The sequence below is a fragment of the Melozone crissalis genome, unplaced genomic scaffold (assembly GCF_028551555.1).
Source record: "Melozone crissalis strain CALT ecotype California unplaced genomic scaffold, PUWL_Pcris_2 ptg000061l_1, whole genome shotgun sequence".
NCBI lineage: Eukaryota > Metazoa > Chordata > Aves > Passeriformes > Passerellidae > Melozone > Melozone crissalis.
This window is the reverse complement of record NW_026535839.1, coordinates 441,277-467,949: the sequence shown is the minus strand read 5'-3', so window position 1 is coordinate 467,949 and position 26,673 is coordinate 441,277. Positions and strand designations below refer to the sequence as shown.

General features: G+C 45.8%; 1 protein-coding gene across 1 annotated transcript; it reads right to left on the bottom strand.

Moving 5' to 3' along the window:
• Positions 1-1,563: 1,563 nt before the first annotated feature.
• On the bottom strand, positions 1,564-26,344 carry LARS1 (leucyl-tRNA synthetase 1). The gene is made up of 32 exons (XM_054287895.1): positions 26,307-26,344; positions 25,315-25,433; positions 23,805-23,892; positions 22,927-23,007; positions 22,356-22,496; positions 21,087-21,248; positions 20,317-20,429; positions 19,855-19,918; positions 19,257-19,324; positions 18,687-18,912; positions 17,526-17,613; positions 17,365-17,441; positions 16,665-16,718; positions 15,851-15,991; positions 15,047-15,124; positions 14,078-14,163; positions 13,930-13,995; positions 13,756-13,838; positions 12,663-12,801; positions 11,045-11,257; positions 10,092-10,149; positions 9,312-9,375; positions 8,525-8,708; positions 8,221-8,311; positions 7,267-7,407; positions 6,594-6,734; positions 6,406-6,516; positions 5,451-5,561; positions 3,334-3,438; positions 3,093-3,188; positions 2,585-2,717; positions 1,564-1,927 (listed from the first exon to the last, which is right to left on the bottom strand). Exons 1-32 carry the CDS (start codon positions 26,310-26,312, stop codon positions 1,722-1,724), a joined length of 3,534 nt encoding a protein of 1,177 aa, XP_054143870.1. The 5' UTR covers positions 26,313-26,344; the 3' UTR covers positions 1,564-1,721.
• Positions 26,345-26,673: the final 329 nt, after the last annotated feature.

Genomic DNA, 26,673 nt, shown 5'->3' with positions numbered 1-26,673 from the left:
CTAAGAATGCAAGCACTGGCTCCAAACGTTTCAGTTGGAAACCCCAGAGCAGCCTGGGACTGTGTAAAATCTCTGCTTTGTCATTCTTAGGAGGTTTATTCACTGCCCGACAGTCATTGCAGTTAATTTGTGAAATGAGTATTTGAAGTGCAATCACAGCTGAAGACTTCTCAGGTTGTTACAAACTTCAGCATCTGTCCCATTTAAAAAGCAACACTTCCAAATATTCACAAGATCAGTGTTCAGAACCCCAAACTGTCCGTGCAGCCCGTGGGAGCTCCCCAGGCTGATCCCTTTGCAGTGTTCCCAATGGGAAGCACTGATGGATCCGAGCCTGCCTGGGGACAGCACACAAGGGACCCCGAGCCAGGCTGGGGAGGGCTGGAGGGGGAAATGATCCATCCACACCGAAGGTACAGCCAGAACGGAGCCTACGGGCAGGAGGGGTCAACAAAAATTCCCTAATCCTTCACATGACCTAGCAGGGAGTTCCACTGCCTACTTTCTGCATCCAGCCCAGGGAATGCTCCAATGAAATGTTACAGCCACGTCACCACCAAGCGAGAAATCATAAATTACTATTTTTACATTATATATCTTAGAAACAGTAGGATGTATAACATTTGCTTAGTTGGTGATGGATAGGAAGAACAAATAATGTTTAGTTTATTGTTCAGAGACACTTGTACAAATTCAGGGATGCTGAATATTTTTTCCATGAGGCGAAGTTCATTTTTTAAAAAGGTTTTTTCAATTTAAGGTACTATTTGGGAGAAAAGTCAATAAACAAGAAGATATTAGTTTCCTGTTTTGTATTAATCCTCAGGCTATTTATTTTGTATTTCTGTAAAAAAAAAAAGCAATGGTTTAAAGACCTTTTAAGTTTTCAGAAGTTTATTCATCTAAGTTTATAGCACTAATGCTTAGCTCTGTAGCCTGTAGATAATTAAGTTAATTGGGGCCAGATGGATTACATGGATTACAGCCCCTCATGCACTGGGGGGTGCACTGGGGAAAATGGGGCTCAGGAAAGATTTGGCACCCACCGTGTGAGACACCAGCCTGTGGGAGCTGCTGTGGCACCATTAAAACTTTTTGCATGAAAGCATGTTTATTTTCCCTTTCTTATTTCAGGGTTTGCCTGTTGGGAACAGAGGGCAAGGGGAGGGTGAGAGGGCCACTGACTGTGGGTATGAACTGGAACAAAAGCATCCTGAGGCAGTACCCAGGGGAGAATAAACCATGATGACATCCCATGTGTCAGAAGGACTTAGAGGCAGCACAGGTGACACCATCCTGGTCCGTGCCTTGTGTCACACCAGCTCCCACCTGCCAGGGCCACCCCTCTCCCCACCCAGGCAGCCCCAGGCTCTGCAGTTAAAGCCTTTGGCTCAATCAGCTTTGGAGGGAGCTGAATGCAGCCAAGAAGCAGCACAGCTCCCTGGAGCAAGGAGTGCAATTCTAAGCACAATTTGTTCCTGAAGACCCTGCCCACAGCTGGAAAAGCAGGGTCTCCAGGGTAACTTTCTTTCAAAGAGAAGCCAAAGCACCACAGGAAAATAATTTTATTAAATCCCTGTTTAATAGAGCAGGGGCAACTCACATGTGAACTCAGGTTGGTTTGGGTGGGCTTTATTGTTTTACAGAACAAATTCTGCCCTTTGTTTAATACAAATGCTTCCAAGTCCCTCCATGACCCTTCTCACTGGATACGCGGCAGTTCAATGGACCAGGTAAACAATGGTGTCCCCAATGTCCCTTGTCAGGCCGTTCTCAGTGACACAGACGTGCCTCTGGGCCAGGTCAATGTGGAAGATGGCTTGCTCCAGGATTGGAGATTTCCCTGCTTCCTCTTTGCCGAGCACTGGAACGCGGCGGGGCCCAAGCACGGGATCATCAAACCTCATCAGCTTCACTTTGGAGAGATCTGCACAGAGACAGCAGCTGCTCAGGCCCTGGGAGCTGCACACAGGCCACAGCACCCACAGAGTTAAAACCCACAGCAGTGCTGAGCCCTTGGAACTTCCCACCTGCTCCAAGGAAACGTATTCTCGTGGGAATACCTGTCCTGCTAAGGTTTACGCCAATATAACAATGTCCTTCAGGGGTTACACAGCGAGTTACCAACAGAAATGGGGATAAACCACACAGAAACACCAGCTCCTAATACCACATTCCAAGCCCTGAACTTGCTTTATCTGGCTCAGAACAGGTCTGAGTAACTGCACAGTTATTCCTCATTTTCTGAGGAATGAACTGCAGAGACTGGGAGGAAGAGGAGGGTGAGAATTGATTTCAGTACAACTCCCCATCAAAAGGCAGACTGGTAAGACTGCTAAGCAGACCAAGAAGCCTGAGACCCTTCAGCTGAGCCTTCCTGCAAGTGCAGCCTCCCAGCCCTGTGCTCCCAGCACACTGACACCTCCTGGAGACAGAGGAGTCCCTGTTTCCCCTCCCTCACTCCCAAAGCTGCACCCAGGAGCGGGCAGTGACTCCCCCCCTGCACACACAGGGCTGTCCCACGTCTGTCCCACCTGTGAGCACCCCCAGCACCGGCACAGCCGTGCCCTGCACTGCAGGCTACCTTTGATGCCCCTGTCCATCTTCATCAGGCGCCTGACGATGGTCTCTCTGCTGTCCCCCTGCCTGATGTCCATTCTGGTGGAGAAGTGGCCGTTGCAGGGCTGAGGGTTCACCAGGAACACGGGCACGCCAGGCTGTGAGACACAACACAGACCTCAGAGGAGAACGTGCTCTGATCCCTCAGGAGAAACGTGCAACTACACCAAACAACCTTCTGCTGTTCATGAATCTTCCAGAGGAATCAAACCCCTTTAGGACCCTCCTGGCCATGCTGGACACCAGCACTGCCCCAACTCTAAAATGCAGCCCAAAGTGAAACAATTGTTTAAGACATCTTTAGGGAATGACATTTTCACTTTGCAAGTAGAAATATTCATACATGATAAACATTCATGTCTGATCAAAGTTTTTAAATGGCATATTTTAAAAAACCCAGACAAAAGTAAAGTTTCAATTTAAGTTTTTTAATTAAGTTTTCAGATTTTCAATATCTGAATTTCTGATTTTACCTCAGTTCTGAATACAGAAAATGGTTTCCCAGGACAGCACTCTTCTTTGATTTTATCTTCTGCTTCAGAAGCAAACTTCACCTCAATGTGATCCAGCTGTAAAAGAAAAAATCGGGGAGGAGGGAATAAGCAGGAGTTTATTTGCTTTAGAGGGAGCAGCAGAGGCTACAGCCCCATCAAACAGCTGCTGCTCCAGCCATCCCAATAAATGCCAAGCAGTAGGTGCCAAGTCTGTACCAACCTCCAGGGAATTTGTCAAATAGACAATGTTCTCCATGAGCACTGCACGCTCATCAAACTCCAGCTCGAGATCAAGAACACGAGAACCATTTTTCTCCAAGTTTTCCTGTGGGGGGGAGGGAAAAAGTATTAAAACCCTCCAAAGGCTGCAAGCAAAATGATGCTTCAAAATGGCAAACTATCCACATTAGTCATGAAAAGAATAGGCTTGTAAATCCAAGAGCTCTCTGCTGGCACAACATTAACACTGGAGCAATAATTTTCTTGTAACAGGGCTGCTTCTTCTACAGGGAGCTGGTGACACTGATGGGAGGAGTAAGAGCAATTAGAACACATTTTTAATATAGAACTGAAAAGGTGTTTGACATTCACAGTTATTTAAATCCCTACTTAATGTGCAGGTTGAGAATTCACAAAATCAGTCAGCATTTCAGTGGTATTTCACAGCAGGAAACTCAGGCTTATGACCCAGTTTAAAATAAAGGACGAGCCCACAACACCTGGACGTGCTCACAGCGAGTTCTCTGCAGGGAAATAACAACCACTTTGTACGTTAACATAAAAGTAACTTAATTAGTCCAGAAAGCCAGCAGCAACAGTCACAAGAGACACAGTATTAAAGGCAGTATAAAAACCACACAATTTTTTTTTTTAACTAAAACAGAACTTCCTCTTTGGAGTTTAATCTGTCCCTGCCTGGCTCTCACATGCTGAGCCAGCTGTCTCCTTTGAAGCTCTGCTTTGTCAGCCTCAGCATGGTTGTGGTTTCCTGGTTTCCTCATCAGTTTAATGTGAAAGATTCCCTTTTAACATGGAACTGCTTCCCTTTGTAAATCACAGAGGTGCTCCTACATTTCAGGCCTGCTCTGATGAGTAGGAAGCACAAGCAGAGATGCTCCTTGTACCCTGGAATTGATGAATAATTGGTTTCAGAGAAAGACACTGCTCAGGGGAGTCTGAGCTCAGGTGTTTCCATGTCTCTGTGGGAAATAGGCTGCTGCTCTTTGGAAGCAAAAAGATGGATTTGAGGTAAGCCTCAGCTCCTTCCCCACTCGCCCCGCGATCCCTCACTGCTGCCAGACTAAAGACACCAAAGCACAGCAAGGTTTCAGCCCGAACTCGTGGCACTGAGAGCTTGTCTGACCTTTCCCGGCTGGATCAGTGGATCTAACACGTCCCACTGTTCTTACAAACTTAGCCAGGAAGCTCCAGAACTGCTCTGTGCTCTCTGCTCCTCTGAAGATTTCCAAGCTCCCATGAAAAGGAACAATCAGAACAACCCCACAGAGAGAGCAAAGAACAGTTGCACTCCTCATGACAAAGCTTACAAAGAGAAATAATTATTATGTGCATTTCAAAAATCAAGCTAAAGCTTAAGGACAAAAATTTTTTTTTTACAATCGTTAAGATTTTTTTCCATTAGTAATCCCTCTCAATTTCTACAGATCACGAAAAGTTATTAAAAAGGTTTTAAATCATACACTGCAACCCCCACCCTCATTTTTAACAAAAAAATTTGTTAATTCTTTGCTTCTTGGCTCTCCCTAGTTGTTGTATTGAATTTTCATCTGCAACAGCAAGCAAAAGAAAGTTTCTTTAAAGAAATGGAAGCCAAGACTTTCATAGGCTTGCATGACTCAGGGAAAATAATGGACTATCAGCATATCAAGTGATAAACATAAGAATTACACACAAATTTCATATTTCCAGTCAAGGCTCAGAACAGTCCATTGTTTCCTCCCTTACACATACTGCAATCAAACAACTCTTGGCCTTATTCTCAGCTTCCAGTTTCTATGTCTCCAAAGCAACACTTGACTCATTTCAGCATGAAAAACTGGAGAAGTCAAATAGGATAAATTTCAGATACAGAGGGATCCAGGCATGTTTGGAGTACAGATTGCACCACCCACAAAGCACAGAAAGCACCAAGCCTCAACCAGATCCAGAGCTCACCTGGGCTAATTCACACAGAAATTTTTATTATGCAGCTCTTCTAGAGATGTAGAAGATGTTTATAAACAAACCCTGGAAGATGACAACTAAGCAGAGGGCAAGGGGAAGACACTACAATCACAACAGCCTTTCCTGTAGCAGAATTGCCCCTCTGACACCTACCTTAACCATGGCAACAAAGGGCATCACCTTCTTCATATACTTCTTCAGCTCTGGCAAGGTGTTCAGCTCACTGGCAATTACTTTATTATCTGGCAGCTGACCTCCACTGCCCTAAAACAGGGATGAACAAACATTAAGGAGAACAGCTATCATGAAAAACTTGCCTTTCAATATCATGTACCTGTCCTGCTTTTCCACAAATACCAGCAAGGTTTGTCAGCAACATTGATTCCACAGATAGTTTTCTCATCCTTCTGAAACCCAAAGAGCACTTAACACTAATACAGAAAAAAAGCCTACACAATGCCCAAAGGTGAAAATACCCCCAAGAACAAATCCCACACGAGGAATGTTGGTTTATCTCATTGCCACAAGCTGGAATAGTCAGGACTCCTGAATCTATCAGCTACAACCCTGGTGTGTTCAAGCTGAGGATGGTTCATCAGGATCCCAAAAGCCACTCTCAGCAGTTTCCCCATGTCAGAAACATAATCCTTCTGTTTTCTTAATATATTTCTTCTTATACTGACTTATTCCATTTCAGCTATTTCTTGTGACACTGCTGAGTGGTTTACACTTACTCAAGGACTAGAACAAAGCTTCTAAGCCCACTTGCAGAGAAGGCAGCAGTAGTCTGTCAGTCAACCACGTTTCCACAAAAACATACTTGTAAAGAATATTTAAAAGCTAACCACTTACAATTGCAAGAAACAACAGAGCACAGGCATGCTTTTTACTCAGATTGTCAAAACCAATGAAATGCAACTGTCAAACCAATGACAGTCCTTGGGACATTTTCATTAAGCATCAAAACTTACTGGACAGTTGTAAAAGCATGAAGAAAATTAATCTACTGAAATAATTTGGTAACAAGGTGCAGCTTATAAACTTTCTACAGATGAGCTCCCAAACAGCTGGCAAGCAGCTGGAGGGCAGAGGAGGGGAGGAGGAGCACCTGGAAGTGCTTGCGCAGGACGGACAGCGTGGTGTGCTGCCAGGGCGGGTAGCTCCTTGCCACGTAGATGGTACAGTGGGAAGGCTTCTGGGAAGGCTCTTTTGTACTTTTCTGAGGAAACAGAAAACAATCAGGAAGGGGTCCCTAGGCAATAGAGAATCAGCACGTGCACACAGCAGCAGCCTCACCTTTCCCCTCACAGGGGCCATGTAGCTCTTGAGGCGCAGGCGCAGCTCGTGGGCCGCCTCCATCAGGTACTGCGAGGAGCGGATCAGCACCTCGTCCACGGGCCCTGCTGCTGGCCACGAGGCCGCCATGATGGACTCAGCCTTGGGGCAGAGCAGACAGCAGTGCACTGAGGGAACACACCTGGGCTGCTGGGCTCCCAGCCAGCGCAGCTTCATTGCAAAAGAGTTCAGCCAGTGCGGACTCAGTGAGCACCCACCCACGACAGCCCAAGGGAGGGGGCACACAGACAACAAGCACTGCCAGCGCCTTCAGGACTGTACACACAATCACAACTACCACGTGCCTATGGAATGCCACCTAACAGCAGAGGGCTTAAAAAACATCAAAACTAAGCTTTATGCAGAAGTGTAAGACTATTGCATTGTTACACTAAATTTTAGACCTCCTTGTAAGCAGACAATGATAGTGACTGTTATTAATGTTGCACACATCATCACAGCAACAGGCCAGCTCCCTGCAGTCACCGTCCCAGGAACAACGAGCCAGTATGACTTCTTGTGTTCTGACATATCCTTTCTACTCGTACACAAATATCTGCCAGCCTGACATGGGTGTTACTGAAATCCACAGAAGCTCAGATGTGAATCAATGACAGAACTGAAACGCCAGTACCTTCCCCAGCAGGGACCAGATGTGCTCACACAGGTGGGGGCAGATGGGAGCCAGCAGCAGAGTCTGCACCTCGATGAACTGGAACACCAGCTCCCTGTGCATGCCCTCGATGGCCAGCTCCCGGTACTTGTCCTTGGCTGCCTGCAACAACAGCACAGCCCTCAGCCCTCTGCTGCCAGGGACACACACACACACACCTGCAGGCTCCAGCATGCCTTCAGAATGTCAGCAGCTTGTCGTAATCCATTTCTGAGTTCTAGGAACTGTACTTTCCTGAAGCACCCACATGTGACTCTGCCAGTCAGCCATTGGATTTTTGCATTTATGTGGTACTTTGAAAAACTGTTTATTGGCACAAACATAAAAGACAAAAACATCCACAGCTGTGCATCAGGTGCTGTCATCCCAAATAACTTACATACTAATAAGAACTAAGAAAAAGGCAATGAATATGATCTATCATTACACATAATTCAGCCTATTTAACCCTACTCCTGAGTATCTCAAAGCAGCCACATGAAGGAGTCTGTGTAATTCATTAAATGGAGCAGCATGGCTCTGCAGACACTCTGGAGACATGGTTTATGGAGGATATCAAAAAGCATATGCTTCCAAACAATTTTGTTGATGCATTTCCTGGCTTTCTTATGAAGAGTCCTTTATCATGAAAGATATAAAGGCAACACTATTTTTAATAGTGTCTTTTTTAAAGCAGCTTCTTGCTCATATTAGATATCAGGACTATTTTGCAGAATTGCATTTGCTTTCCTCTGGACCTTTGTAAACTGACACAAGCAAACCTCTACGATTCCACATTTATTCCCTTGAAGTACTCTTGTTTCTTGACACAATTCTGATTCCAATTCAGTTGTATGATTAAGGACCAGAGAAAGAAGGATTAAAAGAAATCCACTAAGTGACAAATACCAGGTGTCATTTTCTTACATCTCCTACCTGAAACTCAAAGAAGCCAGTTTTCAGAGCTTCCTTAAACATCATCTTCTCATAATTTTGGTCTGTCTTCATTATGCCTGCATTCATCTCGCTGGGGAGGGAAGTGACAACATCAATACAGCATAGTCTGCCCCACGTAATGGCAACACTGTAAAACTGTCAGCAATGCAGCCAAACCCCATAACCCATTCAGGAATGAGCTCTGTTTTATGAAATCCATTAATTTTTAGAAAAAATAACTACAGGATTCCTCCTTGCAAGGAAAAACCTGGTCCAAACAGTACTATTAACCTTCATACCACACCTGGCAAAGACTCTGTCATTGAAGGTGCTGGCTGGGCCACTCCTCAGGCTGTCTCTGTTTGCAATCATCTCCTTCACCCACTCCACCCACGTGTAGAGACGAAGAATACCAGCATCTGCCATGGCTTCCACAAAGTTGGCATCTTCAACCGTGTCTCCAGCATCAGCCAAGGCCAAACGCATGCCTGAAGAACAGGGGATCAGCTGCCAGGGCTGGGTGCCACCAGCTGGCCGATACCCACGGAGGGCTGTGCCTCCTGCCCTGTGCCAGCTCCCTTCAGCTGGGTAACAACTGCAATTTGTTTGAATTGGTCACAAACTGCCTGGCCAGCCAGAGATGCCCCAGAGGAGGCACTTCCCCTGGGAGAGGAACACTGCCCTCCGTGGGAGGGGACAGACAGACACCGGAACCAGGAGCCCAGCACGGCCCCTGCCCAGAGCACAGGGGCATGGCAGGAGCACGGCACACGTGGATGCACAGGGCACAGATACGCACACAGCCCGTGCACACCAGCAGCATGTCCCGTGCTCTGACCCCCCCAGTGAATGCAGAGAGCTCAAGCACGCTGCTCCTGGAGAGCTCAGCCCCAGGGGCAGCTCCTGGCTGAACCAGGTGTGCTAACACACATCCCAGTCTTCCATGTGGAGTTCAGCTTTTCCACAAGAACAGGTGGCAAGCGGCAGATTTATTGCCATTCAATACTCCAATAAACTCCCTTGAGAGCAAAACACTAATTTTAGTCGTTTTGGCATAATTGACAATCAGATGCGGGTCAGAACGCACTCACCATCTGCAGAAAACTTGTCAACAGCTTGAGTGAGGGTGAGGAAGTTGCCTGTCGATTTAGACATCTGAAAGAAAGATAAGAGTGTTTGTTTTCTCACACATCCCCTGTGTTGGTGGATAAGCAAGACAGACCCAGCAAGGGTTTGGGCAAACAATTTTCTCATGAATCACAGCAAAAAAGTAAATCTGAATGAGGTCTCGCAGCAAAAGCAGACTGAACTCTGCATGCACTCAGCAACAAAATATAATCCCAGAAATTCCCTAAGTTAAACTTAAATATCACTTTAAAACTGGCAGCTTCAGATCACCACGTATTGATTTTTCAAGAAGAACTCCACTAGGGTTTATTTGGGGTTTTTGGATTCATACAGACAGTCCCCAAGGCCTAATTCCTGGGTTCAGGCACCTGAATTCAGTGTCAGAACTTGCACATATTAGCAAGCTATTGCCCAAAACTTTTTCCTTTCACTGCACCTACTCCAATGCTCTAAAAATGTAAACTTCACTTAAATAAATAAATATTCTGTATTACTCTAAAACTTAACAGAAATCTTCACTGAACTTTTCACTAAATTGGTGAGCCCACACAAGAGCTGACTTAAGAGAAAGTGCTACCTAAAATCACAGAAAAGGCAGGTCTTTAATGAATGAAAAACCGGAGAGCACTAATGAAGAAATGTCACTATTTCCCCTGCTTACATCCCAAGAAGAAGTTTCCAGTGTGGCTAGCAAATGCCTATTTTGACAACACAAAAGCCTGTCACACAAAACCTCACCGTACCTTTTCAGAATTGAGGAGCAGATGTCCATTGGCTCTCACAGCTACTGGCCATTTTTCCCTGTTCAAAGGCAAGATACAAATCTTTTGGCCAAGTAAATACATTTTCTCTTTTTAAAAATAGGAACAAACATTTTATATTCCAGTTTGAGATGAATGCCTTGAGTGGAATCTTCAAAAAAAATACCTAAGGGTTGTCTTAAATATATTAAGGAGTGTGTCTGAAGATGAAAAGAACTACAGTGTAAAGGCTAAGGATTATCATTGCTGAAACACAGGGCAGGGAGCAGTGCACTTGCAATTACAGTTCATTTACATCACCCTCCTCTGTTCAGATATTTTTAATTTAAAGGCCAGTGATTGGCACTGCCCAAGAGCACACAACAGTGCTGGGCCCACATTTCTACCCATGAAGGAAGGAGATATTGAACTATCCACAATTATCTTTACTATACATCAGAAACACACTTTTCCTATGTACAGTTTTATAGAAGCCCTAAACCAAAATTCAAGGGAATGCAAACAGTATCTTCACCATAAAAGCATCATGCAATGGGCAAAGACTCTCAACCAGTCCTGCACAGCCCATGGGAGTATACATGGCTCTTTTAACCATCCTTGAGAAGGAATTAAGGAGACTTAATAATAATGCCAAATAAATTCCAGTGCAGGAATGCAACTCAACACTGGGAAATGCATAGGAGGAGATAATGCAGAAAAACTAGGGGAAATAATGGTAGAACACCTTTCCATTTCAATCACTTCTGTTATAGAAGTGTATAATAATAATACACTTTCCATTTCAATAATTTTTGCTATAGACAACTGTATTAAAGCTGCAATATGAAAGAATACATTTTCAACACAATTCTAAATGTCGTAGAGTCCAAAGGCCATTAGCAAATGTAACAGAACTGCAAAGTCTCCAGCCTTACCTGCCTCACATCCCAACTCACCTTTGCTCTGACCACATGGCCACATGATTGTAGAGGTAGTACGACAGGTGATTTGGAACAAGATCTTTGCCAGAAACTCTGAGATCCACAGGATACCAAAACTCAAACTCCTCCTTCAGCTTATCCAACTTTTCCTTTGGAATCTCAGTTTTCGGGAACGGAGCTGTCTTGAAGAAGATGTAATCCCAAACCTCTTTGCTCATTTGATGCGCCCTGCACAGAATCAGTCCCACATTGCACAGTCAGTAACACATTAACAGTCAGTAACATTGCACATTCTAGCACTTTCTGTAAGGCAGCTTAAACCTGTGGCTCCATTCTCACAGCACAGTCCACCTGAGCAGCAAACACAGAGAGAGTGCCCAGGGCCTTTACCTGAGTCCAGGTGATAGCTCTGTGCTATGCAGAGAGGAAACGCATTCTGGACCCCAAATACTTCCAGAACACATTAAAAAACACCTCAGATGGTGATCTGTACTACCATCCAGAAAAAATCCTACAGGCACAGGTTTGCTGGCTTGGTTCTGGCAGCTCTTGTTCCATGCTTTAAATTCCTGTGCTGTGACTGGGCTTGTGTTTGGTGCCAAATTCATTGTAACTGAAGGTGACTGAAAGGATGGGCCATAAATCCCCTTTTCCTTCACACCGCAGAGCAAGTATCAGTAAAAAGCATTTTCCAAAGCTGCTAGATGTTATCTACTTGCATAGGAGAGCACTCTAATTGTACATGCTTAATTACATCAAATCTGTAATTCAGGGACCAGGATGCTCACTTCAAAGCTTGTTTCTAGACACAACTAGCTCGTGCATAGCTTCTCTGTAATTAGAGAGGTTTCAGCCCAAATGACAGCCTTGCCCAGTCTCAGAGGTATTTCTGTAAGAATTTTATTCTGGAAATGGTTTTCAGATTAGTTATAACATAAAGTAAGAAAAGTTTCCATTCCAATACGTAAACTACTCCAGAAACTAGTCCATAAACCACACAGAATTAGAGCAGATGATTCAAGGCACAATCTGAAGTGTTTTTTCAACTCCAGACAGAGCTGTACTATCTCATCTCTCTGACCCCTATCACCATGCTTCAAAAGCCACTCCAACCAAGAGGCCACATGCCTCTTCCCCCTTGCTCTGAAGACTTCCACAGACAAGCTGTGGATAAAAGATGGTTCTGAGCATCCAGGAGAGTGACAGTGACAAAAACCAAGAGCTAAATCCTACTCCCTCTGTACACTGGAGCCTCCAATTTATTGTGGTGCACAGCAGTCTCAGCAAGCAGACACCTAAGCAGCCAATCACCCAAAAACCTGCCAAGGCCCATTTCAAGGCAAGTCAAACAAGTATTGAAAAAGATGATTTACTCTCCACGCAGTTCTTTCAGAGGTGCTTTCAGAAGCATTTTTCAACTCTCTTCCTCTCACTGCCTGTCACAGTCCTCTCTTTCCTTACTGCCCCTCTGCAAACCTGTTCCAACTCAGCTCATGGCAGGTTAAGTTTAATAAAGACACTTTTTACACACAAAAGCAAAGACTCAGCCTCCTTGGCAAGTCTTTCTGCATAGCAATTCAGGAGATAAGCACACCTAATTAAACAAGAGAACTTAATGGTTCACTCTCCTTACCTGATGCCCAGAGGAGACTCTCCTTGGCCCCTGAGGTTCCCCCCCTGCAGCAGGTGAGCCACAGTGTAATAGGCCATGTAGATGGTGGAGTCAGACAGGGACTCAATCAGCCACTGCTCATCCCAGGGTAAGCGGGTCCCTGCAGGGGAAGGCTGTGTCAGGCACCCAGCACCACCCTGAACCACACACAGCAGTGATGGTGACATAAACATACATACATACATCAGGGGAAGGCTGTGTCAGGCACCCAGCACCACCCTGAACCACACACAGCAGTGATGGTGACATAAACATACATACATACATCAGGGGAAGGCTGTGTCAGGCACCCAGCACCACCCTGAATCCCCCCACACACAGCAGTGATGGTGACATAAACATACATACATACATCAGGGGAAGGCTGTGTCAGGCACCCAGCACCACCCTGAACCACACACAGCAGTGATGGTGACATAAACATACATACATACATACATCAGGGGAAGGCTGTGTCAGGCACCCAGCACCACCCTGAATCCCCTCACACACAGCAGCTGATGATCATTTCCAGTGGAACACATACACATACATTAGTACATACATTAGTACTCACGCTAATGGGTTTAAAAAATATTTGGTTTAAAAATTAAACTATGCATTTGAAAATTTTACTCAAGGGCAAACAGTTGCTGATTTTCAACCTCTTTCCTGACACAGCTCAGCTCAAGAACATCTGCTGTGGGTTACAGTGCACACTTAGCAGCTGGCCCATGTCAGGCTACACAAGATAAAGGCTAATCAGGACTCGAGGAGAAAACTCAAGAAATGGTATAGGCTCCCTCTTCTGAGGTCCCTTCCAAATCAATGGCCCAGGCAGAAAGCTACAAAGATGTTACAAAGACTACCTGTAGCAGTGCAAATATTACCAGCCCCATGCACTTCCAACAAAGCACGCCTTCTCTGGGATGCTGGGCCAAGATACCAGTTGGACAATGTTGCTCCCACAGTTCCCTGTATCACTGGCTATGTTACATAGCACTTAAGCCTTCCAAATGAAATGAGGAGCACCATCCTTACAAAAAACCAGCTGAGAAAGGAATGTTTTACCTACCTAAGCCATACGTCCTGGAGCACGCATGCTCTTGTAGCCAACCTAAGGTAGCTTCAAAATTTCTCCTAGTCTCTTCACAGAACCTGTAAGAAAGAAGCTCTTACTGCCTTCTGCCCTCTCAGACCCCCAAGAGCAGCAAAGTCACTCTCCTTTACAGGCACATTCATAACTCACGTCTCCAGATGTTGCAAACACTCTGACGTCTGTTTCTTCCAGCTTGCGTCACCATAATCTAAATACCTACAGTCAGGAGAGGTTTATTGTAACAAAGCAATGGTGTACAATTGGAGCAACTTGGTAACTGCAGCTTTGTTCCACTCACCACTGGTCACAAAGGGCCACAACACACTCATCAGCAGATCTCGATATAACCTGTTTCTCAGGTTCCATATAAATCATGGCTTCACCCTAAGATGGAAAGGGCAATGGAAGCTGAGATTTAAGGACTTACCAAAGTACTGAAAATCCTGACAACTTACTAAAAAGCACCCCCTCCATTCTAATTTGGTTCATAGCATTTACTGCACAGCTCTCACCACTGCCCAAGCTCTCTGCCTCAGTATTCCCTCTGGTAAAATGAGGCAAGGCTTGACTCTGTAACTTCACTAAGGCACCAGCTCACAGCACTTTGTACAAAATGCACGAGGAAAAGGAGGACATAAGCACAAAATACTCCCCACCAACTATGCCCCCTGACTGAAACAGCTCCTAGGAAACTCTGGAGGACAGAGGGAGGGGAAAAGCCAAAGGAAAATGAGATGCTGAGCTTCAAATCTACCGCACACATCATGCGTGCAGATGCATTATTATCTGGACACAACAATGCCACAACAACAAGGGAATGATGACTAAATGCCTGAAGCCTCCTCTCACTCCCAATCCTCATCAGGGAGGCTCATTAGAGGGATGCCACAGTCATTGTTTGTTTACTGCTGTTTTCTGAACCAGGAGCCCAGCAAGGGGGCATTTGCACAAACACGTCTCCTTCACTGGCCTTGACAGAGACTTGACAGCCCAGGTCCTACACTTCAGTATCCTCCCAGCTATGCTAAAGAATTAATTGGACCACCAGAACATGTCCTAGGGAGGGTGACAGAATAAGGCAGGGAACAAGAGAACTAATGAAGCTGCTCAGCCCACTCAGCCCAAGAACACCAGGTCCCTCTCTCTGCAGTGACCCAAAGCACCCTGAGGGCTGCAGAACCACACCAGGGGTTCCTCTGGTGACTCAGCCCTGTGAAAAGGACAAAGCAGACAGTTCAGGAGCAGCTGTGTGCACACTGCCACTTACCTTATCCAACATCAGCTTCTGAATCTGTTTCTTGACATCTTGAACTTTTTGTCCTTTGAATTCATCCACCAACATCACCTGCAAAGATGGGTCCCAGGAGATAATTTTTTTCAAAATTTAGCAAGAAACAGGTGCCATAGGTGTTCAAATCAATATAAGGAAGTAGCAGGTGCTGCAATCTTTGACATGCAAAATAATAAGATTACAGGTATTAGGTTTTTTTCATTATGTGCAGTCATCTTTACCCAAAAACAGTTTGTACACATGTTAGCATCCACACAGATGACAGACTGTAAAGAGTCAGAAATAAAAACTATTGCTTGCTTACAAAAGAACAGCTGAGAAATACACATGGTAAAGACAGGAGAAAAAAGAAAGAAAAACAAAACAAACAAACAAACAAAAAAAACCACTCAAAAAAAAAAAAACACACCAACCCAAAAACAAACCAAAAAACCTGCAACTAATAACACCTTCTCATTTTATATCAGTTTCCCTATCTATACTTGCAACAAAATGGACCAGCTCCCCAGAAGATGATCTCTTTTTCAGAAACCAGGTTACAATGCTCAGAAAACACAGCAATGTGTGAGTGGAAACTTTCTCCAATTCTACATCACTCCTTCAACTGCAGAACCCTACTGCAAGAAGAGTCTAAATGAAAAGTCCTTTGAGACCATTTTGGGAAAACAGGACACTGCCCCTCCATCTTGAGATTTTTTTTTTTTAATTCTTTACCTGCCTTTTTTTCCCTTCTAGTTGAACTCACCAAGAAACCACTTACCAAAATCTTGTATTACTTACTCCTTCATAGAATCCTTTCAGGTACACTCTCTCCTTGGCCTCTGCAAGCTTCTCTCTGTCATTCTGGCTCTGGATTTTGAGCTCATCACAGACAAATGGAGCACAAAGGCTGCCATAGCCCGGGATTTCAATGATGGGCACCTGAGAATTAACAGAGGGCTGTCAAACCCCTCCTGCACCCCAGCACTCACTGCATACATTCACAGCATCCAACACAAGTTACACAGGGCTTACAACAGATGGCTGCAATTGCACTCATGACCCAGAAGTTCTGGCAGCCCCCAGTGTGCCCCCTGAGCTGCCCAGGTGTGCCCCATGACATGGCACCACACAGAGCTGTGCCAGGACTGGAGCTGGCCTGTGGAACCAGGGGTACTGGGCTGGCTTTACCTGTAACCTGCATTTCCTCATGAAAACTGCCTCTGCCTCGAGGCTGTGCTAACAGTGAGGCACTTCAGCTTTTTGCATTGAACAGATCCCCTACTAATCTGACCATGAGTGCATTAAGTTTTCATCAGCCAGCAGGTTATCACGATAATGATGCATTCCACTTCCCACAACAGTAACTCCTATAAAAATGGATACTTTCCTTTCTCTCTGAAATACAGCATAGAACAACAAATCTTGGTTGCAACCCTTAACAGACCAAATGTTGCAACTACAGGAAAGGATGAAAACTTTACATTTTTCAACTTTCAGCTGAGAAGGACTTTAAACAGAAACTCTGGAAGGGTTAGCACAGCTCCTGGTTTGTTTCTCATCAGTGAACATAACATGCTGTGTGCTGCAGATGGACACGTCTGGGTGCACTCACCGGCTCAAAGGGCAGGACCATTTCATCTCTGATGCCATACTTCACCCTCAAAGCCTTGAAAGTTGGAAGAAAAAAGCAATAGATAGAAGTCTTCTAGATGCAAAGGTTTTTATCCACTCATAGTGGGTTTTTTTTACATAATGCTTTATTACAAATCAGACAAAGCCACTTCCCTGCCTTCTCACCATTTCTGACACCTGAGCTCAATCCTCATCTCATTTCCAGGTGATTCCTTGCCAAATCATCTACATTTTTTAAAAGGGGAAAAACTGATATTGCTCTACCCTGAAATGAGTGGGCAGAAATTCAGTAGCCAGGGATAGCTGTTCAGACACTGAGGTACTCCTGCAGTTAGTAACAAGCACTTTCAGTCTCATTTGAAATTGATAGAGAATCTTAATCTCATTTTTGGAAGTCATTCCACAACAGGAACTCATTTCTGTTTCCCTGGTGCTCTTCTCTACCTTAACATGCACCACAAGTCACATGATTCTCATTCAAAACTCAGACCCGAAGTCTGAAGAAAACCCCATCTGTCCTAGTCCAGGTTTAAACTTCATTTATTTTTAACTGCTTTGATTTCAAGTTAGAGATGCCAAAATGCCAATTAAAAGCAAGTTTCATTTTTGTGACTGGATATTCACTTTTGACCCTTTTCACTAGGGAAAGGAAACAGAAACAATTCAGCTAACAGACTGACCTGCTTCTTTTTCAAGTCTCTCAGTGCTGCAAAGTCATCTGGAGAGTCAGAGGGAACACTTGTCACCACTCCAGTTCCTTGGCAAAGATAAACAGATGAAAGGATTAGGCCCCACACACTGAATGCCAGTGCCCATCCAACAGGCTCTGCTGCAGAATTACCTTTATCCTCCTTGATGGTGAGCATGGGCAGGGCATAAATGACCTTGTAGGTGCTGAGGGGTGCTGAAAGTGCAGCACCCAGAATCTCCTGAGCAGGACAAAGGAACAGCATTACAGTAAATCAGGGGCTTTCAGCCTAGTAGAGTAAGCTCTCCTGGATGATATTCTTCAAATTTTCTGTACATTTTCCTGACACATTACAAACAAACTAAATACATTTTATATACAGATGGACAAGGAGGATGTACATATGAAAATGTGTAGTACTATTTGAGACAGGATATAGGTTATATAATGGTAGGAAAGTCAAATACCAAGAAACTTAAACTACAAGTATGTAGAATTGGAAAAGCATAGGAAGCAGGAGGACAGTTTGCTTCCAAGTATCTGAAGCACAACAGCACTGAGGCAGAAGTGGCTCAGGAAGCCAGTGTCAAAAGTGACATTAAACAAAGAAAGCATATTGTCAAGATAGTCACACACTGACAGGAGGCAGTCAAGATGTAGCAGTCGTCTTCTACCTCACTAATTTGCTTGAATTCACATCATGTCTACTAACAAAGGAAAGAAACATGTATTTTCTACTTCATTCTTCAAGGCAAGATCAAGAAAGATGGTGACAAGTTGTAGTGAATGGAGGTCAAGGGATACAAACAGCTGAAGGTGCTTTGTATCAGGATGAATGAACACCACTGATGACATTTGCACAAAGCACACAAGTTAAGGACAGCAAACCCCAAAATCACTGCCATTCACTACTCAGCTAAGAAAGCTTCATTCACACAGATGTACTGGAAATGTCAGTACCAACAAAAGCTTTCCACATAACCCTTTCTAGCTATTGCTATTCCCCCTCCCTTTCCATTTAATCTTCCCAGCAAGCACAAAAGCTTTCCTTAACACTACCCTTTCAGCACATCATGCTGAGGGAATAGGAATGCATCTGTCCCCAGCTAAGTGCACCAGGTTATTCTCCCAGCAGCAGCTCTGGCTTAGCTGCAAGGAAGCTGCCTGCTGCTCGCACTGCGTGTCACTAAAGATTTCAGTCACCCCAAAGTTCCTGCAATCCCTCCTGTGTTTCCTTTCCCATCAGAACGGCACCATGGCCCTGTGAGGCCCAGAGGGGCAGCAGGGCCCGGCTGCAGGCTGCAGGGAGCTCACCTCTCCCATGAGCTCCTTGACCACGGGCAGCACGCCGCCGTCCCGGGTGAAGCCCTGGTAGGACATGTTGCGCGCGGCGCGCTGCGTGCAGATGAAGATGTCCCCGCCGCCCGTCTCGAAGCCGATGTACTTCATGTCCGGGCGCAGCCAGCAGTTGGTCTGCCCAAACATGGTCTCTGGCCTCAGCGTGGCAGCCACCAGGAAGATGTTCTTCCCCCTCAAGCCGCTGGGGGGAAAAGGTACTGGGTAAGTTACAAAATAAAACCATCGTGGCTCGCACAGAACAGGCTTTCACACTGACATCAACTTCCAAGCAACGTTTCCTAAGAGACAGAAGTGGGTCATTAGTTCATTGTGGGTTTTCCTTTTTTTTTCCTTTTTATTTATGTTTTTTTAATTCCTCCTTGAGGTCCACACAGACACAGCAAATAGAGCTGGTCAAAGTTCTGACCAGGTCTTTGAAGTGATGGAAATAACCAGGTAAAATTAAATTCTGCATTAGTGTTTAATTCAATGGTCAGTTCTGGCCAGGAGATAGAGCCCATCTGCCACTAGAAAGTCAAGACTTACCTCAATTTCGCAGGGTAAGGATCCAACACCTTCATTTTTATCAGCGTGTATTCTTGAGGCCCAACACCCTAAAAGACCCACAGAAAATGAATTCCACAATTAATAAGTGAAACTCACTTGAGCAGGAAAGAAAACAAATCCTGTAGGAGCCTAATCCAAACACTATTTAAGGTACTGATGCTTTCCACAGAGTAAATCCTACTTCCATTAGTATGAAAGGCTGTTCACTAAAATGCAGACTGCAGAGAGGTTATACTGTGCTCCTACAGCCAAAAACTTACTAGTCCCAGACACCGTCTCAGCAACATCTAAGTTAACAACAGCTTGTCTATTCAGTTTCAACAGATAACACAATGGGGTAATGCTGCTGGCACAGATTGCCAAACAATCACAGAAACCAGCTACAATGTAAAATACTATCCATAGTTCCAGAAAAATCTGCTCAAGAGAGGAGTTCATTCAATTTTCACATGCACTGACAGCTGAGAGCCAGTGACTGTACACATCCAAACTATGCTTTGCTGTAAGACATAACTTACATTCCATTTAGTATTTAAGATCATAAGCAATGCATGAAAATGTCAAGTTAAAACATTACCTCTCCTGTTTGCCTGTCATGATCCATGCAAGGCTGTCCATCTTTAGGAGAATAAATTGTATATCTAGAAAAAGATTTTCATTTAGCAGTGAGTAAAATAGTGTATAGAGCAAGAAAAAAGTATAGGTCTCTGGGAAAAAAAGACCTCTTAATGGCATTTTCAAATTTTGTTTGGATCTGTTTCCATCAGTGCTAATGTTCAGTTTTCACAAGAGCTTTCAGAATTGACTGGTTTTTGTTTGGAGTTGGTACCCAAGGGAAAACTTAATCTGGAAGACAAATCTCACATGCTTTGCTAGCACAACAACTACACTTCACTGCATCAGGCAGAGCACCAGCAAGGAACAATTCTGGTTTCTGGTGAGTTAAAAGCACACTCTCGAGACGTGTCACAGGGCTCTGTCTCTGGCACAGCTGAGCTTATCCACGCTCCCAAAAACTCAGAGCTGAGTGGCAGCTTACCGTTTGCCAAACTTAATCTTATTTCTTTCCTTTAGAGTCAGGAATTGCCATCGCACAAAGGAATCATAGTAGGGATTGACATCTGTTGTAATGAAGGAACGCCTCCAGTCCACCTGAAAATGGGCAAGAGGCTCCAGTAAGTAAGCATAATCAAGAAATCAAAGGAATCTCATAATACCATAACTATTACCTTAAAAATAAAAAGAGCTTTCTCTCCAAAACGACAATGCAAGCACATATCCCATAAAGGGTGTAAGCTCAAATACACATCTGAGCAGAGATGTCGAAGACTTGAGGTCCCTCCACTGACTGAGAAATTCAGAGGTTTTGTAGTAGTTTAAACCAGCCATTCGAGCTGCATTTCAGCACTGCCTTGTTTCATCACCTTTATTTCTCTCCATTTACAAAAATCTGTTGTCAGCAGAACAAGTACTTTTAGGAAGAAGAATGCTGAGATGTCAAATAGAACTACTGTCAATACTGACTACTGATAAGTTATCTCACATGGGAGCCATAAGTCGTAATGTCTTTATTGGACTCATTTCCAGCTGCGAGCATTGTGCAGGGTACAAGCTCTATATAAGAAAGCACTTAATTATCACCCAAGACCATTTAATGTTAAATGACTAATTCCATAGATATCAGAAACATTCCTGGAATTACGCTGGTATTGCTCAGAAAATCTTAAGGAGAAGCAGCACATTCACCAGCACAGTAACAATACAGGTATGGCTGCCTGCCTAACTGAGGTTGGGATCACCCAGAGTCACCTTCAATCCCATGCTCTTCAGATCCTGGACAGCAAGGGGAGGGAAATAATCCAGCCAGTGCTCAGCTTCAGAAAAACTGACCACTTCTTCATCAGACAGACCCAAGGACTTCATGATCCCCCACTGGTATTTGGAAGAGCCAGTCTTGGCAGCAGCCTTGCTCTGAAAGAACAACTGGGATTAGGAAGAAGCCCACAGTCTTGTCACAAGAGCATTTGCCTCTGTTAATGTTATGGTTTCTGATTCCAGATACACAAGTTAATACAAATATTCTCGCATCCTCCCTCTAAGAGTGAGAGTAATTGATTAGAGTTTCCATTCCACACCCTGTATTTACAGGTTTCCATTCTACCATGCCTTGTGTTCACAGTTCATTCTCTAGCCCTCCTGTTCCCAACTGCCCCATGCCAATGCCCAAAACACCTGCAGAGGCTCTGCCACAACAGCCTGGCAAGGAACTGCCTGTTGTCGAGGCCCTGCTCAAACCCGTGGGTTTTTGCACCATGGAAAGGTGGACAGCCCTGCACCCCTGTACCAAAAGCCTTTGCTGCTGTCACTTTGCTCATTGTACTTTTCTCAGCTGCTGTCCCTTGAGAATCTCCTGTCCCTCCCCAGCAGTGACCCAGGCAAGGTGACACCTTCTGTCCTGTAGAGCAGCCAGAACCCCAAACCCAGCAGCTCCAGTGGGACAATCTCTAGGGCATAGATAAACAACACACAGTGCATCTCTAAGAGTCTTTTCCCAGACTTGATTCTTTGCCTTGCTTTGGAATACTCCCAAAATCCTAAATCTCATTTAAAAACCTGGTAAGTGAAAATAGTTTGGACGATTTTACTGAGCCTATCTAGACAGAACAGGTTAGACACCAACTTAAAAAACAATAACTAGAACAGCAGGAACACACATGCTTTACCTCTGAGAAAGCAGGGCTAATTCCTACAACCTGCTTAGGAATGTTCCATGAATGGATTAAAAAAAAAAAAAGAGAAAAAAATGAGAGCATTACTCTGGATTCTTTCTCAGAAAACTATTAGGCAGCGCATTAGCTTACCAATAAGGGTCCATGCATTAACATGGTATCTCTGGAACCATGCAGCTAATGCATTTTTTCAAGTCCACCCTAAAGCTAACTCAGCTACCTTGGAAAAAACAAAAAAAATCTTTGTATTGAGGTTTCTGTGAGCCCAAAGGAGGAAAAGCCTACAATGCGCACACTGAAATTTTGACAGTACAGCTCTCAGTCCAAGAAGGCTTGGTTTAAACTTTACCTTTTTGCCTTTTGCTTTATCTTTGATGATAATTTCTTCCTCTTTTTTACCAGAATTTTCTTCCTCTTCCTCCTCCTCATCAGGAAATTCCGGTGGGCAACCATACAACTCCATTTCTCTTTTCAGCTTATCTGCACAAGCCTGAACAGAGTTATTGGGAGTGTGTCAGCCAGGGTACCAGCTGCATCCACAGCCAAGGAGTGGGTTTTACTGATGACATGTTGCATTACACGCTTTAAACTTTTTTTGGACCTTGCATTAAGTTCTAGGAGATCCTGCCACTTTCAGAACACCTTCCAGGGCAGGAAGAGGTTTACTGTAAGGATTTTCTTGCAAAGGAAAACATACAACAGGTAAAATTCAGTTTTCCAGCACTGTGTCTTTTAAAGGGATGTTATAGCTCAAGCACAACACAGGTTTATTACAAATTCAGGTTCCAAATTACACTGTCTTGGTGAGTTTTTAAATAAACTAAGGTGCTGTTGGGGATGGACAGTAAGCAAGGCCCCGAGCAGCCTTAGGGATAAAAACCCCATCAGAAACAACCCCCCAGCAACTGGCAAGGTCTCACCTTGATGGGCATCCCCGTGCAGTGCAGCCCAAAGGGAAACAGGCAGCTCCTCCCCTTCAGCCTCTGGTACCCGACAGCAAACTGCAGGCAGGGAAAAGGGAACAGCTGAGCCAGGAACGGCAGGGCTGGGCCAGCTCCTGCTCACACACAGCTGGGACCCCTTCTGCAGCACAGCCAGGGCAGGGGACAGAGCTGGGGCAGCAGAAAGGGCCGGGCTGGGCCAGCTCCTGCTCACACACAGCTGGGACCCCTTCTGCAGCACAGCCAGGGCAGGGGACAGAGCTGGGGCAGCAGAAAGGGCCGGGCTGGGCCAGCTCCTGCTCACACACAGCTGGGACCCCTTCTGCAGCACAGCCAGGGCAGGGGACAGAGCTGGGGGCAGCCGTGCTGAGCTTGTGTCCAGGCCTGCCCTGCGGCTGCCCAGGCACAGGCGTGCCAGGCTGCCAGGCTGGCTGCACCAGAGACCCACGGGGGCACAGGGGGCTGCTCTGGAATCCCAGCACCCAAAACCTGCCCCCACACAGGCACACAGTCACTCAAAACCTGCTCCCACACAGAGCACAGCAACCACCAACAAAAGGGACAGGTCTCCCGTGAAGCTTGAGCCATTCAGCAGCACCTCCTAAAAATCTCATTTCAAAGAACAAACTGGGGAAACACCTGAGCCCCATCTCATCAAATTAAAAATTACATTAATAGAATTTCACTTCAGCTACCAATATTCCTACTGAAAATGTGGGGAAAAAGGGAAGTTTAATAAGTCATTACTAAAGCTACAAAGGAATTGACATGGCATCCTATTAGCTCAAAACTGAACTACAAAATCAGCATTTGTTCTAGAATAGTACTTAAAGGTGTCAGCAAAGGAGAATTCTTACCTCACATTTAGATAAGGAAAACGTGTGTCCCAGATGCAGGCGGCCATTCATGTAAGGGTAAGGAAAGGTAACAAAGTACTTCTCTTTGCTGAGAAGAAAGTCAAAGGATTAAAACACATAATGAGCTTTGTAAATGACCATCAGACAATACACAGCAAAACAGGTAACTGGTATGTTCAGCTATTATCAGCCCACAGTGATGTTAAAATATTTTCCTTGCCAGTGACATGAGTCTTTAATTTAAAGCAGCTGATACACTAACAGGCTTTATCACCTTAAAAAATAAACACAAAAGTAAAGACCCACAGAGAACTGGCATCACATAGAAACATTGGAACTGATACAGCATGCTCCCAAAGGTAACAAATTATAATTCTGCTTCTGCAAATTAATTACAGCAAAGGTTTAAAGTAATTTATTTAATCTCCCACTGTGTGAGTTCAGATTTTAAGGGCACGCTGCAAGCAATCACTCCTTTCACAGGGATATATTGTTGCAGGGTGTTTCAAAGATGTATTACGTTGTTGGAACCCGAGCTCTCAAAGCAGCCAAGAAAATATTTACATTTAGCACACTGAATTTCTACCTCCACCTTTGTACTTCACGCCTTGTCTCTCCCCTTCACACACTCCCTCGATCCACTACCATGAAGGAATAAAGGCCAAGTCATTTGTTTGCCTGCAAAATCTACAAGTTAAGAACCTGACACCTGTTACACCACTTCAGTTACTATCTTGGTTTAGTCTGACTTTCCCACACACCAAATATTAACCTCATGGTGCCAAGGTCACTGCTTTTCCAGCCAGGGACCTTCCACAGGATTAATGCTGCTCCCCCACAGCCCCCCACACCTGTGAGGAGCGTGGATCCCACCAATTCCAAAGGAACTGTGCTTCCAGGCACGCTCCACATTCCCAGAGGACAGACAAGTCTCTCAGGGCTCACCCTGGGGCAGAAACAAGAGCAAGAGTGCCATGGTGTTCCCCAGAGTGCAGAGCACTCTCTGCACTGTGCAAGGCTCTCCCTCCATCCCTGCTGGGGCTGGGGCTGGGGTGACCAGGGGGGCTCACCCAGGACCCTGCCCCAGCTCCACACAAGGACAGGAGGCTGCTCCACAGCACACCCGGGGTCTGCGCAGCACTGCTGTGTCCTGTGAGGCAGAGCAGGACACACCTTCCCTCAGCGTGAAACCTCCCCAGGCAGAGGGCTCAGGCACCCACTGCGGAGCCTCCTCCACGCCAAAGGGCACGAGTCACCAAAGAGAACTGGTGTTCAGCCCACAGAGGGCACTGACACTGCCAGGGAATGAGAAAGCTTCTCTCATCCTGCTGGAACTCAGCCACACATGCACCCAGCTTTATGTCATCGGCTACAGAAATGCCAACAACGTGTGAGCAAGTCCCTCCAGCCGAGCCGTGAATACTGCACATTACAATGGGGCCACTTTTCCCCCCAGCAGATCTTGAAGGAAAAGACATTTCAAGCAGTGACAAACCCAGTACAACCATACCTCCTCTGGTCCCTCCTGTCTGCAGCATTGACCTCAAACACTCGATCACGCTCCCACTTCTGCTGGACCTCTCTTTCAATCTTCTTCAGGAAATCCACTTTCGCTGTTCCTTTACGCTCCTGTTCAGCAGAGAAAGGAAGAGAGGTCTGGCTGAACAGGGTAAGAAATAACAGGACTGTAACCCATCACAGACCACCCTGATCTCCTTGGGCAGGGGAAGCACTGCCCCAGGTCCCTGCAGCAGCGGTGGCTCTGCCAGCCCGAGATCCAGCCCTCTGAAACTGGAGCCAAGATCTGCAAGGAAAGCACCAACAACCATTTCCCACAGCAAAGGACGCTACAGTAGCCAGGACACACACATACACACTGGCCATCTTGCCAACAAAGAACAAACTCAGAGATCTCTGATCTGGGGAGGTAGAAGAGGATATAAATCATAAGTGAAAACCCCTACAGAACTCTGGTTTTATTCCAGACTCTCCATAAAGCCATGTGGTGCATCCCCCTCTTGACGTACATAAAGTGGGCACAGCACTCCCTATGCCAGGAAGGGGGCAGGTAACAGCTCTAAGTGTAGTTCACGGAGTTCTTCAGGTAAAGCATTCCAAGCGATTTTCATTAAATCCGTGCTCAGTAGCCCTTCCTCTCATTCTTTTATCACATAACATATGGCAAGTATTAAAGGATCTTATTCTTTCGCCATATAACACACAGGAATTGCTAAAGGACACACGCATTACGGACACACGCATTCTGCACTCATAAAGGCTGAGGATGTCGTTTTTGCCCATCAAAACCAAGACACGCCTAAGACCTTTACACCACGGGGCCGCAGCCGCCGGCCAAAGGCCCCGCGCACGCCGCTATAGGACCCTCGTTCCGGAGAGCGCGGCGCCGAGGAGTGACCCTGAGGAGCGGGTGAGGAGCCCAGGAGCGCCCCGAGCCCGCGCAGAGCCCCAAAGCCGGAGCCCCGGCCCGGCTCCCGGACTCACCGCCATGTTGCCGCGCCTGACGGGGCCCGCTCGGGCCGTGCCAACCGCGGCAGCGCGCTGGGGAGCCCAGGCCGTACCAAGGCAGCGGGCGGGGGGACACCGGGCGCTTTTTAGAGTGCGGGGAGGGGAGAGAAGGAGAGCGGCAGGGAGAGCGAGCGGAGCGGTCACTGCGGGCACTCGTCCCGGCTGGGGAGGGAGAAACGAGCCCGGTGCGCCGGGCCGAGGGGTGAGCCCGCCGGCACGCTGTCCCTTTAAGAGCGCCCCCCCCAAGATGTCGCCGCGGGTTCATGTGCTCGCTCTACCGAACTTGCTGGTTCTCCCTGACCCTCGGCTCGGGATCCGGGCGGCTGCCATTGGTTGGCAGCGC

Excerpts from the sequence above, each read along its gene's own strand:
- LARS1 (XM_054287895.1), bottom strand. Across the intron at positions 19,919-20,316 it reads AAGATTAAGTTTGGCAAACG|ATATACAATTTATTCTCCTA; the intron begins GTAAGCTGCCAC and ends ATCTTTTTCTAG. Across the intron at positions 17,442-17,525 it reads CACCATCAAGGAGGATAAAG|GAACTGGAGTGGTGACAAGT; the intron begins GTAATTCTGCAG and ends ATCTTTGCCAAG.